The 15,544-nt window shown below is 40.3% G+C and overlaps 1 protein-coding gene across 1 annotated transcript in view; it reads left to right on the forward strand.

Annotated features, from left to right (window-relative positions):
• Positions 1-423: 423 nt before the first annotated feature.
• Positions 424-15,544, forward strand: part of LOC129854542 (neuronal acetylcholine receptor subunit alpha-7-like) — a 36,473-nt gene continuing 21,352 nt past the window's right edge. The window contains exons 1-5 of the mRNA XM_055921723.1: positions 424-765; positions 8,313-8,452; positions 9,991-10,035; positions 14,048-14,157; positions 15,348-15,427. Coding sequence (XP_055777698.1) covers positions 708-765; positions 8,313-8,452; positions 9,991-10,035; positions 14,048-14,157; positions 15,348-15,427 — 433 coding nt within the window. The 5' untranslated portion in view covers positions 424-707. The remainder of the gene's footprint in view (positions 766-8,312; positions 8,453-9,990; positions 10,036-14,047; positions 14,158-15,347; positions 15,428-15,544) is intronic.

The following is a 15,544-nucleotide window of genomic DNA, read 5'->3' on the forward strand; positions in this document are numbered from 1 at the left end:
GCTTTCCATTTTCCATTTTTCAATTAACCATTTTCAGTTTAAAATTTTAATTAAGTTTATTGTGGCAAAAATAATGCCCACTAATTTGAAAATATAAATACGTTTATCATTATCACATTCCAATTTAGCATTTAATTTTCAGTGGCACTGATTATCCTCCACATCAGCATGGTGTCCTAGAACAATCCAATCAACTGCGTTACTGAAAGAAATGAGAGAACATTCAGAAACACTTCAGATGTCATGTTTTAATAGCCTGAACATTTACTTTTACATTTCCCTATTTAAAGTAACATGTAGACATCATTTGACAAGCAAAAGCGCTGTGCGTAAAGTTTGGCCACTGTAGCTATCATCAACATTGCTGTGCGCGTAAATTGTATAACTAGTCAGGTGGCACAATGTCTCCGGTATAGTGACAATGGTTTTCTTTATTGCACTTTTGGGAAATGCAACAGCAAGTCTGTCACTGCAGCGCAATGTGACAGACCCCTCTCTTGTCAAACATATTTAGTAGGAGGGGCGGCGGTGGCGGCTTCATCCAGGTCCCAGTCCCACTGCTGCCGCCTCCTCCGCTCACATCTCTTCCAGCCTTCACACTTCAGTGAGGAAGACTATGGAGGACGATCAGTGATGTTTGATATTTTTATGAGTTAAAATACATCCGGAGTTCAGCGGGTCTATGCCAGACACTTCTATTGAACACAATGATGGGTCCATGGAATGCTCTCCTCTACATTGCAGTCACTGTCTGCCTATTGCAAGGTAAGAACTAATGCATGTATTTTAATTGTATTGTTATGTGCGTCCTAAATGTTCATTAGATGTGTTATTGGTGTTCAGTGCTGCTTTCAAATCAAGTTGTTGGTCAACGTCAGTTGTGCACATGTACATGTACATACATACAGTGAATACATTTTGACAGTTACTGTGCTGAACATACTGTGTCACTCCATGTTTTCAATACATGTATCCTAGCAACCACTGTCTGATCCTAATCTATCCATGTATTACTACTGTCTATTCACATGTTGAATCCCAGGACTGCTTCAACAGGCTTGATTCAGGCTGCTACTCAAAATCGGACATAAAAAGTTTTAAATTAATAAATCATATGACAGCTTGTAAATAGATTATAATTAGATGCTGTATTTACATCAGCAACATCACTATGCAGATGGCTTTTGCAGGCACAAAGAGAATGAACAATGACTTATGTGCCATGCATTTACATGTAGTCACGACCAGTAAGCCTAGTTAGTTTATTCCGCATTGGAACTGTGATGAAAGCATGCACTCCATATAACAAGGTGTGGACATGATCTGCATATTCAAGACAGTGAGAAATAAATTAAGCAACAATCTATTGTGAGAAAATTATGATAAACAACCTTTGTTTGGACAGATATGATATACACTTAAACTTATATATGGTATACACCTCAACTTATATATGGTATACACCTCAACTTATATATGGTATACACCTCAACTTAGATATGGTATACACCTCAACTTATATATGGTATACACCTCAACTTAGATTTGGTATACACCTCAACTTAGATATGGTATACACCTCAACTTATATATGGTATACACGTCAACTTAGATGTGGTATACACCTCAACTTAGATGTGGTATACACCTCAACTTATATATGGTATACACCTCAACTTAGATATGATATATACCTCAACTTATAATCACACATAATAATAAGGAGATTAAGACCAATGACAATTTTAAGTCATAGGTCATAGGTCAATGAAATGGTCATTGTGACAAATATCGGTATTGGCAAAGCATCATATTATTTTGCTTTCCAAGGTGATGTTTCCCATTGAGTGCTGCATTGTCATGGATGGTCACACTCCCATGTGGCTTGTAGCTCTTGTTTAAGACAAAGCTGTCACAAGATGTCATGACATTACATCCTGAGTAACAGTATTACCCACTCCCCTTCCTGCCTGTGCTTACTCTGAAAGCATATATACTCTGCCTTTCCTTGTTCATGTTTGTTTATCACTCATATATACAGTGCATTCGGAAAGTATTCAGACCCCTTGACTTTTTCTACATTTTGTTACATTACAGCCTTATTCTAAAATCGATTAAATAGTTTGTTTTTTTCTCATGAATCTACACACAATACCCCATAATGACAAAACAAAAACAGGTTTTTAGAATTAAATATCACATTTACATAAGTATTAAGACCCTTTACTCAGTACTTTGTTCAAGCACCTTCGGCAGCGATTACAGCCTCAAGTCTTCTTGGGCAAGCTTGGCACACTGTATTTGGGGATTTTCTCCCATTCTTCTCTGCAGATCCCCTCAAGCTCTGTCAGGTTGGATGGGGAGCATTGCTAAACAGCTATTTTTAGGTCTCTCTAGAGATGTTTGATCGGGTTCAAGTCCGGACTCTAGCTGGGCCACTCAAAGACATTCAAAGACTTGTGCAGAGGCGCTGAAAAACAACCCCACAGCATGATGCTGCCACCACCATGCTTCACCGTAGGGACGGTGCCAGGTTTCCTCCAGACATAACGCTTGGCATTCAGGCCAAAGAATTCCATCTTGGTTTCATCAGACCAGAGAATCTTGTTGCTCATGGTCTGAGAGTCTTTAGGTGCCTTTTGGCAAACTCCAAGCGGGCTGTAATGTGCCTTTTACTGAGGAGTTGCTTCCTTCTGGCCACTCTACCATAAAGGCCTGATTGGTGGAGTGCTGCAGAGATGGTTGTCCTTCTGGAAGGTTCTCCCATCTCCACAGAGGAACTCTGGAGCTCTGTCAAACCATCGGCTACTTGGTCACGTCTCTGATCAAGGCCCTTATCCCTCGATTGCTCAGTTTGACCGGGCGGCCAACTCTAGGAAGAGTCTTGGTGGTTCCAAACTTCTTCCATTTAAGAATGATGGAGGCCACTGTGTTCTTGGAGACCTTTAATGCTGCAGATCTGTGCCTCGACACAATCCTGTCTCGGAGCTCTACAGACAATTCCTTCGACCTCATGGCTTGGTTTTTGCTCTGACATGCACTGTCAACTGTGGAACCTTATATAGACAGGTGTGTGCCTTTCCAAATCATGTCCATTCAATTGAATGTACCACAGGTGAACTCCAATCAAGTTATAAAAAGCCTATAAAGGATGATCAATGGAAACAGGATGCACCTGAGCTTAATTTAGAGTTTCATAGCAAAGGATCGGAATACTTATGTAAATAAGGTATTTCTGTTTTTATTTTTAATACCTTTGCAAAAATGTCTGAAAACCTGATTTGTCATTATCAGGTATTGTGCGCAGATTGATGAGGGAAAAACATTATTTAATACATTTCTGAATACTGTTGTAACGTAACAAATTGTGGAAAAAAAAGGGAAGGGGTCTGAATACATTCCGAATGCCTTGTATACATGGAGTACACAGTGCAATGAAATGCTTACTTGCAGGTCCACATCTCGTCAGGTTCACCTCTCGTCAGGTTCACCTCTCGTCAGGTCCACATCTCGTCAGGTTCACCTCTCGTCAGATTCACCTCTCGTCAGGTTTACCTCTCCTCAGGTCCACATCTCGTCAGATCCACCTCTCGTCAGGTTCACCTCTCGTCAGGTCCACCTCTCGTCAGGTTCACCTCTCGTCAGGTTCACCTCTCGTCAGGTCCACCTCTCGTCAGGTCCACATCTCGTCAGGTTCACCTCCCGTCAGGTTCATCTCTCGTCAGGTTCACCTCTCATCAGATTCACCTCTCGTCAGATTCACCTCTCGTCAGGTTCACCTCTCGTCAGGTCCACATCTCATCAGGTCCACATCTCGTCAGGTCCACATCTCGTCAGGTTCACCTCCCGTCAGGTTCACCTCTCGTCAGGTTCACCTCTCATCAGATTCACCTCTCGTCAGTTTCACCTCTCGTCAGGTCCACATCTCATCAGATTCACCTCTCGTCAGGTCCACATCTCGTCAGGTTCACCTCTCGTCAGGTTCACCTCTCGTCAGGTTCACCTCAACAGGTTCAGCAGCAAAAATAGAAGAAAGAAAAGAGTAATACTAAAATGTAATTGTCTGCAGTCCATTTAGTAAGACCTCCGCTCTGGAGTCTCCAGTCTATTTGCAATACCTAATTGAATTCTCGGAGGGAGAGAGAGATCGAGAGATTAAGAGTGAGATGTAGAGATGGAGAGAGGGGGGGAGAGAGATATAGTCTTGGCCAGCCCTCTGCTTTATCTATCTAACTGACATTGGTGGGTCTCCTAGATTTAATCAAGAAGTACAGGAGATGCTTTGTCTCCGTCCTCTGCTCCCCAGACTCCCTTCGCATTGGAAAACATCAGAAAGCTACTTTGTATTCCCGTCAGTAATATTACTAATGTACCCTGATGAATGACTGATACATCTTTACACAATAACACAGTGATGTTATCCCACTGATGGCAACACTGAAATGTGATGAAGAGGGCCCGCGATCCAGAGGGGAATCAGACCGGAGACAAAGAACAAGCTTTTATCTGATCTTCCAGTTCTGAGAGCCTCTGTATGCGACCTGGGTAACTGATGAGGGACATAGATGTTTTCTTACAGAACATAGAAACAATTTCAAAATAGACAGTGAACCCTTGAGCTCTCCGAGCAACCAAATCAGTGGAGTAAAGTGCTTTCCCAGAGGGGTTCTGTGTAATTAGGTTTTGGCTATCAGAAAAGTAAGTAGCCATCCGACGTCTGAAGCACCTTAAAATAGAGTAAGACCTTTTCAGAGAATTTAAGAGGGAGGACTCTGAATGAACTGAATACACTGTGTTGTTATGGTCCATGCGCAGCCGAGAGAAAACACCTGGGTTCTGTTCAGTGCAGTGCACCGTGACAGTGTTTTGCAATAGTAAACAAAAATCTGTGATCTCATTGGACAATTTTAGGTAGTTTCAAAACGTTTTTTTCTGTACTGAACACAACCATGGACATGCATTCCAATGACTGGTACTGTAGAAGGGCTTAGTAAGACATTAGAGATTACTGAGGTACTGAGAGTTATAGGGTGTCAGTATGCTTCTAGCTGAATCTAGCTGGAGAACGTTTGATGAGCCAATAAGCAAGCATCCAAATGAGCAAGCATCCAAATGAGCTGGACCGGCTGTCCACCAGGTGGTTTATAGTCTCTCTCTCTCTCCCTCTCTCAATCTCTCTCTCTCTCTCTCTCTCTCTCTCTCTCTCTCTCTCTCTCTCTCTCTCTCTCTCTCTCTCTCTCTCTCTCTCTCTCTCTCTCTCTCTCTCTCTCTCTCTCTCTTGCTCTCATTCTCTCTTGCTCTCATTCTCTTGCTCTCAAGCTGCTTTATTGGCATGAAAAACGTAATATTGTATATAATATACATTGTAATAAAATAGTAAAGAATAAAGAATAATAATATAAAATGGTAGTAAATAATAATACAAAACAATTCTAAAAATAACAACAATAAAATGGTAACAGTCAATAGTAGAAATAATACATAGAAAAGGCTAAACATGGCAAATTAAACTATAACTAACTTAGAACTAACTGTCATTGTCACGCCCTGACTTTAGTTATATTTGTTTTCTTTATTTTTTGGTTAGGTCAGGGTGTGACAAGGGTGGTTTGTTTAGTTTTTGTATTGTCTCGGGGTTTTCGACTTGTCTAGGGGTTTTGTCTATCTATGGGGATTTGGTATGGTCTAGGGGATTTTAGGTTTATGGTGGCCTGAATTGGTTCCCAATCAGAGACACCTGTTTCTCGTTGTCTCTGATTGGGGAGCCTATTTAGGTTGCCATTTTCCATGTTGGTTTTGTGGGTAGTTGTTTTCTGTTTTGTGTTGCTGCACCTTACAGGACTGTTTCGTTTTCGTTTCACTCTCTTTGTTATTTTGTTTAGTGTTTCTGTTCTAATAAAAATAACATGAACACTTGCCACGCTGTGCTTTGGTCCGATGACTACTCTTCATCCGAAGACGAATATCGTGACAGTCATTGTAAGGATCTGCGTGTAGCTGGTGCAGAGGAGTCAGGCGCAGGACAGCAGAGAAGAGTAACACAAGGAACTTTTCTCAAAATATCTAAATACATGAAGTAACACCAGCCCCACAAACAACGGACCGAACTTACAATAAACAAACACGCACAAAAACCATGGGGAAAACAGAGGTTTAAATAATGAACATATAATTGTGGAATTGAAAGCAGGTGTGTAAAACAAAGACAAAACAAATGGAAAATGAAAAGTGGACCGGCGATGGCTAGAATGCCGGTGACGTCGACCGCCGAACGCCGCCCGAACAAGGAGAGGGACCGACTTTGGCGGAAGTCGTGACAGTCATCCTCGCCATTACATCAGTACTGCAACTACCATCATCATTACTACTACCACCACCATCATTAAACTGCTATCATTACCATCACACCTACTACCCATAACACTACTATTTGGAATAATAATCACAACAATAATAATAAAAGTAATAACAATAATACCACTAATAATAATAGTAATAACAATAAAACTAATAATGAGTAAGTTACTGTTTACTATGCAGATGTTATTATTCAGTGTCCATCAAGCGAATACATATTTGTTTATTTGAATTCTTTCTTTAGAAGCAGTGCTGGTGTCCGTTTGGTTGGTTTGGTCCAACACCAGCTGACTGAGAGGGCTCGTTTCTGGGCCCATTTCTTGGGTTTGAAGTGCTTTAAATTGGAGACTTGAATTTGGACTTTAATGTAGGTGTAGCCAAAATGTGTATGATCTTCAGATATTTTTTTCAAATATAATTCTGCATGTAGGGCTTCAATTGGATGTTTGTCCCACATTTTAAAGTCCAGTTTATTGAGTGGCCCCAAAACCTCACTTCCATAAAGAGCTATTGGTAGCATTAGGCTGTCAAATATTTTGGTCCAAATTCTAATTGGGATGTTGATTTTTTTATAATAAAATTTTTATTGCATACTATGCTTTTTCTTTGAGTGCATTCATTGCCATATTAAAATTTCCCATATAAAAAATGTTGCTCTCTTTCTCTCTCTCTCATGCTCTCTCTCTCGTGCTTTCTCGTTCTCATTCTCACTCTCTCATTCTCTCTCTCATTCTCTCTCTCTCATTCTCTTACTATATTGGAGATTAAGCGAAAAAGTGTATGGTCCATCTGTTGATCTAGTTTACAGCATTATCTAATTTTGCTGCTCTAGTTTACAGCATTATATCATCTGCTGAACTAGTTTACAACTTTATCTCATTTTGCTGAACTAGTTTACAACTTTATCAAATTTTTCTGCTCTAGTTTACAGCATTATCTCATTTTGCTGCTCTAGTTTACAGCTTTATCTCATTTTGCTGCTCTAGTTTACAACTTTATCTCATTTTGCTGCTCTAGTTTACAGCTTTATCTCATTTGCTGCTCTAGTTTACAGCATTATATCATCTGCTGATCTAGTTTACAGCTTTATCTCATTTTGCTGCTCTAGTTTACAACTTTATCTCATTTGCTGCTCTAGTTTACAGCATTATCTCATTTTGCTGCTCTAGTTTACAGCTTTATCTCATTTTGCTGCTCTAGTTTACAACTTTATCTCATTTTGCTGCTCTAGTTTACAGCTTTATCTCATTTGCTGCTCTAGTTTACAGCATTATATCATCTGCTGATCTAGTTTACAGCTTTATCTCATTTTGCTGCTCTAGTTTACAACTTTATCTCATTTGCTGCTCTAGTTTACAGCATTATCTCATTTTGCTGCTCTAGTTTACAGCTTTATCTCATTTTGCTGCTCTAGTTTACAGCTGTATCAAATTTTTCTGCTCTAGTTTACAGCATTATCTCATTTTGTTGCTCTAGTTTACAGCTTTATCTCATTTTGCTGCTCTAGTTTACAGCTGTATCAAATTTTTCTGCTCTAGTTTACAGCATTATCTCATTTTGTTGCTCTAGTTTACAACTTTATCTCATGTTTCTGCTCTAGTTTACAGCATTATCTCATTTTGCTGCTCTAGTTTACAGCTTTATCTCATTTTGCTGCTCTAGTTTACAGCTGTATCAAATTTTTCTGCTCTAGTTTACAGCATTATCTCATTTTGTTGCTCTAGTTCACAGCATTATCTCATTTTGCTTTGGGTCATGTATGTATGTGAAAGGAATTAGTAAAAAAGCATGACCATGTTTTACCACACTGTGGTTAACAAGACATGTTATTTTCGACTGTACAACAGGGACTACATACACATCTTTGTAAAGTCTATCGATCTTCAGAGAAGACCAAGCACATTTTAAAACAGAGGCTCAAATGTCTACCTCTGTTGTGCTTTTTCCCCTGGCAGTGTCCCTCCAAGGGGAGCCCCAGCGGAGGCTGTACAAGGATCTTATGGCCAACTACAACCCACTAGAAAGGCCAGTGTTCAATGACACCCACTCCCTCACCGTCAACTTCAGCTTTAGTTTGATGCAGATCATGGACGTGGTGAGTTACTGTGGTACACAAGTTAACAGAGCTGACATTTTTGTGCTAGCCCAACACTAACAAACCTGATTTAACTCAAATCAAGGGTGATTAGTTGTTCTGTATTGTCAGATGTGTTAGCCCTGGGCTGGAACAAAAAATGTTGATGATGATACAAACTGACATGTTCATCTATCTCTCTCTGATGTTACAAACTGACATGTTCATCTATATCTCTGATGTTACAAACTGACATGTTCATCTATCTCTCTGATGATACAAACTGACATGTTCATCTATCTCTCTCTGATGATACAAACTGACATGTTCAGCTATCTCTCTCTGATGATACAAACTGACATGTTCATCTATCTCTCTCTGCTGATACAAACTGACATGTTCATCTATCTCTCTCTGATGATGCAAACTGACATGTTCATCTATCTCTCTGATGTTACAAACTGACATGTTCATCTATCTCTCTCTGATGTTACAAACTGACATGTTCATCTATCTCTCTCTGATGTTACAAACTGATATGTTCATCTATCTCTCTCTGATGTTACAAACTGACATGTTCATCTATCTCTCTGATGATACAAACTGATATGTTCATCTATCTCTCTCTGATGATACAAACTGACATGTTCATCTATCTCTCTGATGATACAAACTGACATGTTCATTTATCTCTCTGATGATACAAACTGACATGTTCATCTATCTCTCTCTGATGTTACAAACTGACATGTTCATCTATCTCTCTCTGATGATACAAACTGACATGTTCATCTATCTCTCTCTGATGTTACAAACTGACATGTTCATCTATCTCTCTGATGTTACAAACTGACATGTTCATCTATCTCTCTCTGATGATACAAACTGATATGCTCATCTATCTCTCTCTGATGTTACAAACTGACATGTTCATCTATCTGTCTCTGATGTTACAAACTGACATGTTCATCTATCTCTCTCTGATGATACAAACTGACATGTTCATCTATCTCTCTGATGTTACAAACTGACATGTTCAGCTATCTCTCTCTGATGATACAAACTGACATGTTCATCTATCTCTCTGATGATACAAACTGACATGTTCATCTATCTCTCTCTGCTGATACAAACTGACATGTTCATCTATCTCTCTCTGATGATACAAACTGACATGTTCATCTATCTCTCTGAGGATACAAACTGAGATGTTCATCTATCTCTCTCTGATGTTACAAACTGACATGTTCATCTATCTCTCTCTGATGATACAAACTGACATGTTCATCTATCTCTCTCTGATGTTACAAACTGACATGTTCATCTATCTCTCTCTGATGTTACAAACTGACATGTTCATCTATCTCTCTCTGATGTTACAAACTGACATGTTCATCTATCTCTCTCTGATGTTACAAACTGACATGTTCATCTATCTCTCTCTGATGTTACAAACTGACATGTTCATCTATCTCTCTCTGATGTTACAAACTGACATGTTCATCTATCTCTCTCTGATGATACAAACTGACATGTTCATCTATCTCTCAATGCAACAGGATGAGAAGAACCAGGTTTTAACAACCAACATATGGCTGCAGCTGGTAAGACATTTTTCCATTTGCCTGTTTTAACACGTTTAATTTCGACTATATACTATACTGTACTTGTCAATGGGTGTATCGGAGGCGAAGTCAGGTGCAGGAGAGCAGAGTATAATAAACAGGCACACTTTTATTATAGTTCCAAACATGAGAGCATCACATAAAACAAACGCGCTCAAAAAAACGGAACGTAAAAGTGAAGCGCCTAAACTAACACCACATAACATGAAAACAATTACACACAAAACATATTGGGAAACAGAGGGTTAAATACAAGTAGCTTGATTGGGAAATGAAAACCAGGTGTGTATGGAAACAAGACAAGACAAATGGATATATGAAAAATGGAGCGGCGATGGCTAGAAAGCCGGTGACATCGATCCCCGAACGCCGCCCGAACAAGGAGAGGAGCCGACTTCGGCGGAAGTCATGACAGTACTATACGGCACTATACTATACTGTATTGTTCTGTACTGTACAATACACTAGACTACACTACACTACACTATACAATATTATACCATACTGCAGTACACTACACCTCCATCTATCTTGCAAATTGGTCAACTCAGGAACAATAACTAAGCTACTCAGTCACACAGAACTGAATGACGTTTATGTTTGATGACAGTCAGCCCTCTCCCGCTCTCGCCTCATCAGCAAACTGTAAGAATGTTGTGTTGGCTGTTTTAAATCCCCTTAACAAATGGACAACCTCCAGACAGTCAGTCCTTCATAGAGCCACTCCATAGACCTTATAGATAGATTTGACCTTAATCCAGAAATAGGCTATTATAGTATCCCTCTGATAACTATCCATTGTCTGTGGCTCAACCCACTGGTGGGGAAGACAAAGTTACATTAACACAATGAAATCTATACAAACCAACATCCATCTCTAAACTCATGGGGCGGCAGTGTAGCCTAGTGGTTTGAGTATTGGACTAGTAACCGAAAGGTTAACCGAAAGTTCGCATCCCCGAGCTGACAAGATACAAATCTGTCGTTCTGCCCCTGAACAAGGCAGTTAACCCACTGTTCCTAGGCCGTCATTGAAAATAAGAATTTGTCATTAACTGACTTCCCGAGTTAAATAAAGGTAAAATAAACTCGGAGGTCATCTGTTTGAGGACAGCTTGCTAAAGAAAGTAATTGAGACCGTATTGATATTGCTACACTTACAGTACACTCATAAGATGGTGTAACCTCTATCTGTTATGTCTGCTAACACTTGTTGATTACAACATGACTGCCAACCTCCCATATAAAGAAGGAAAACTGACGATACACTGGCTGAAAAGCATGAACATGTCATTATTTGACAGGGTATGCTTATGTAACGGATGTGAAATGGCTAGCTAGGTAGCGGGTACGCGCTAATAGCGTTTCAATCAGTTACGTCACTTGCTCTGAAACCTAGAAGTAGTGTTTCCCCTTGCTCTGCAAGGGCTGCGGCTTTTGTGGAGCGATGGGTAACGACGCTTCGTGGGTGACTGTTGTTGATGTGTGCAGAGGGTCCCTGGTTCGCGCCCGTGTCGGGGCGAGGGGACGGACTAAAGTTATACTGTTACACTTAGTCATGCTCCATACTAGGGCTCCGTTTGTTGTGATGTGTCATGGCAGGCAACAGTCTGGTGTTGTTGAAGTGATAAACAGTCCACGCTACCCATCTCAAATCTCAAACTATGATACAGGATGTGTAGGCCATTGTAAGATTCATTACCTTTTCAAACCAATCATTTACAAACTGATTGATAATGGTCACTATGTCCATGACTTGTTTAGTCATCAACATTTGGATTAGAATTGGAATATACAGGTAACTGCCAGAATAAAGGAAACACCAACATAACGTGTCTTAATAGGGCGTTGGCCTGCCAGAATAGCTGCAATGCACCTTGGCATGCCATAGATTCTAGAAGTGTCTGGAACTATTGGAGGGATGTGACACCATTCTTCCACAAGAAATTCCATAATATAGTGGTGGACAACGCTGTGTCAGGCATCCAGAATCTCCCATTAGTGTTCAATTGGGTTGAGATCTGGTGACTGAGACACACACACACACACACACACACACACACACACACACACACACACACACACACACACACACACACACACACACACACACACACACACACACACACACACACACACACACACACACACACACACACACACACACACACACACACACACACACACAGACACTTTAAACGCCCTATGCTCCTTTGAGACCCCTCTTTCAAAGTCATTGAGGCATTTTTATACATGACACTAAGCATGATGGGATGTTAATTGCTTAATTAACTCAGGAACCACATCTGTATGGAAGCACCTGCTTTCAATATACAGTACTTTGTATCCCTCATTTACTCAAGTGTTTCCTTTATTTTGGCAGTTAAATGTAGACCTTAGAAAAGATTGGAACATAGCCTTAATCCCATAAAATGTTTATTCCTTGATACAGTTGTTTATTATAGACTGGGACAGATTATAATCTGATCTGCTCTGTGTGTTTAATAAAGACTGGGACAGATTCTAATCTGATCTGCTCTGTGTGTTTAATAAAGACTGGGACAGATTCTAATCTGATCTGCTCTGGGTGTTTAATAAAGACTGGGACAGATTCTAATCGGATCTGCTCTGTGTGTTTAATAAAGACTGGGACAGATTCTAATCGGATCTGCTCTGTGTGTTTAATAAAGACTGGGACAGATTCTAATCTGATCTGCTCTGGGTGTTTAATAAAGACTGGGACAGATTCTAATCTGATCTGTTCTGGGATTTTAATAAAGACTGGGACAGATTCTAATCTGATCTGCTCTGTGTGTTTAATAAAGACTGGGACAGATTCTAATCTGATCTGCTCTGGGTGTTTAATAAAGACTGGGACAGATTCTAATCGGATCTGCTCTGTGTGTTTAATAAAGACTGGGACAGATTCTAATCTGATCTGCTCTGGGTGTTTAATAAAGACAGGGACAGATTCCAATCTGATCTGCTCTGGGTGTTTAATAAAGACAGACAGATTCTAATCTGATCTGCTCTGTGTGTTTAATAAAGACTGGGACAGATTCTAATCTGATCTGCTCTGTGTGTTTAATAAAGACTGGGACAGATTCTAATCTGATCTGCTCTGGGTGTTTAATAAAGACTGGGACAGATTCTAATCTGATCTGTTCTGGGATTTTAATAAAGACTGGGACAGATTCTAATCTGATCTGCTCTGGGTGTTTAATAAAGACTGGGACAGATTCTAATCTGATCTGCTCTGGGTGTTTAATAAAGACTGGGACAGATTCTAATCTGATCTGCTCTGTGTGTTTAATAAAGCCTGGGACAAATTCTAATCTGATCTGCTCTGCTCTGTGTGTTTAATAAAGACTGGGACAGATTCTAATCTGATCTGCTCTGTGTGTTTAATAAAGACTGGGACAGATTCTAATCTGATCTGCTCTGTGTGTTTTAATAAAGACTGGGACAGATTCTAATCTGAGTTCTTTCAGCAACACCCTTATAGTCCCACAGGAGGCTGCTGAGGGGAGGACGGCTCATAATCATGTATTGAATTGAGTTAATGGAATGGTATCAAGCACATGGAAACCAGGTGTTCCATTCCAGCCATTACTATGAGCCCGTCCTCCCCAATTAAGGTTCTGGCAGCTGCCTGTGCCTTAGACATAACATGCAGTAATACAAACAGTTAGTCATGACAAACAGCTATAGTTAACACTCCTACACTTCTTATACCCTTTAAAGATGTTCCTTTTTAACAGCTTCTCAATTGTTGCTATGCAATGCCTGATTTCCCCAGTTACCACAAAACTTTGACCATTTCCATTTTCAGATTCATCTGCATAGATGGATACTTTGTTTATCAAACCATCATTAGGTTCAACAAGCGATGCGAGGCCACAGAACCTCCCACTATTTGATTTAGCTTGTCTGGTAACGTGTGTGGAGGAGTGGTGAGAATATGATGAGTGTATTATGTCTCTCTCTCCAGTACTGGAATGATTATTACCTGCAGTGGAATCAGTCTGAGTACCCTGGGGTGGACAATGTGAGATTCCCTGATAGCCAAATCTGGAAGCCAGACATCCTGCTGTATAACAGGTTAGTACTATACCAGTAATCTTGGAACCCATAAGGAATTCTTGCTCAATAGAGCTGGCCAACTCCATTATTATGGCCTCTAATGTATTACCATGAGGTGGAAACAGGACTTATATAGTTTGTAAGACAGGTGTTGAGCTCATACTTCTTGTACATGAAATGCTTTTGAACATATTGCAATATGACAGTGTTGGTTTGAGGAAATAAACTATTTTCCTAACATTGGAAATGTACAATAGATTATAAGATTAGAGATTAGAGATTATGATAGCATGAACTGCTTCTTTAGGAGCCAGCCTGATCTCGTGAGCTTACAGAATGATGCGCATTTTAAGTAAGGCTGGCCAGCAAGGCTATTCTTCATGCAATAAAAGTCAGAAAAAAGCAAGAGTATTTCACCAAAAATGCAGATTTCCATATGCTATTGTATACCATTAACCCTCATAGGCTTTCTTCAAGGACAATCACAGTGATGAAAATGGAAATAAATGTAAATAGAATGGTAACAGCAGAACCCCCTGCCTGTTTCCCCCTGATGCAGAACCATCATTCTCATCGCTATCTGTCACTGGTCTACTGCACAAAGCCTTAGTTTCACCCCAGTCGATCACATTCCACTACGGTGGCTCTTTGCCTCCCGTGGAATGGCAACTCTTAACTTGAGCTCACCTTCCTCTATTCCTATTGAAACCCTTGGAAGTTCATTTGGAGGAGTGCATTATGTGATGAGACAGAGCTCTACACTGACTAGGCCATCTCTAGGGGAATGTAGCTGTTTGCTATGCTGCAACAAAGGAACCATACTGCAGGTCTTCTATCACACGGTAACCTAGAAAATAATGAGTCAGGAATACTCATTTCGAAGGCAGGCATATCTTTTTAACTTTTTAACACCAGCTACAGTATTATAATTGATACCTGCCAATACATTAATGTAGTGGTTCCCAACCCTCTTGTAATGGCCTGCCAACCGCTCCAGTGCAAGGACACCTAATTCCACTAGTCAACCAATCAGCACACCCAATTCAACTAGTCAACCAATCAGCAAGGCAATCATTTGTTAAATCAGCTGTGCTACTGTAGTGTTGGAATGTAACTCGTATTTGGGATGGCTGGGCATCCCCAAGGAGCGGGTTTGGGAACGACTGCACTAATGCCCACTAACTGAACACATCCATGTTCTCCCATAGTGCCGACGAGAGGTTTGATGCTACCTTCCATACCAATGTGTTGGTCAACTCCTCTGGGTCCTGCTCCTACTTGCCTCCAGGTAAGTATAGCTCAAGTGCCATCCCTGGATATCCATATTCAATACCTTCCACATTAACTCTGTTTTCCCAAGTCAGTTCCACTGAACCATAAAAGCTCACCTTCTATGGTTTGGACC

Source organism: Salvelinus fontinalis, chromosome 4 (assembly GCF_029448725.1).
Source record: "Salvelinus fontinalis isolate EN_2023a chromosome 4, ASM2944872v1, whole genome shotgun sequence".
Lineage (NCBI taxonomy): Eukaryota > Metazoa > Chordata > Actinopteri > Salmoniformes > Salmonidae > Salvelinus > Salvelinus fontinalis.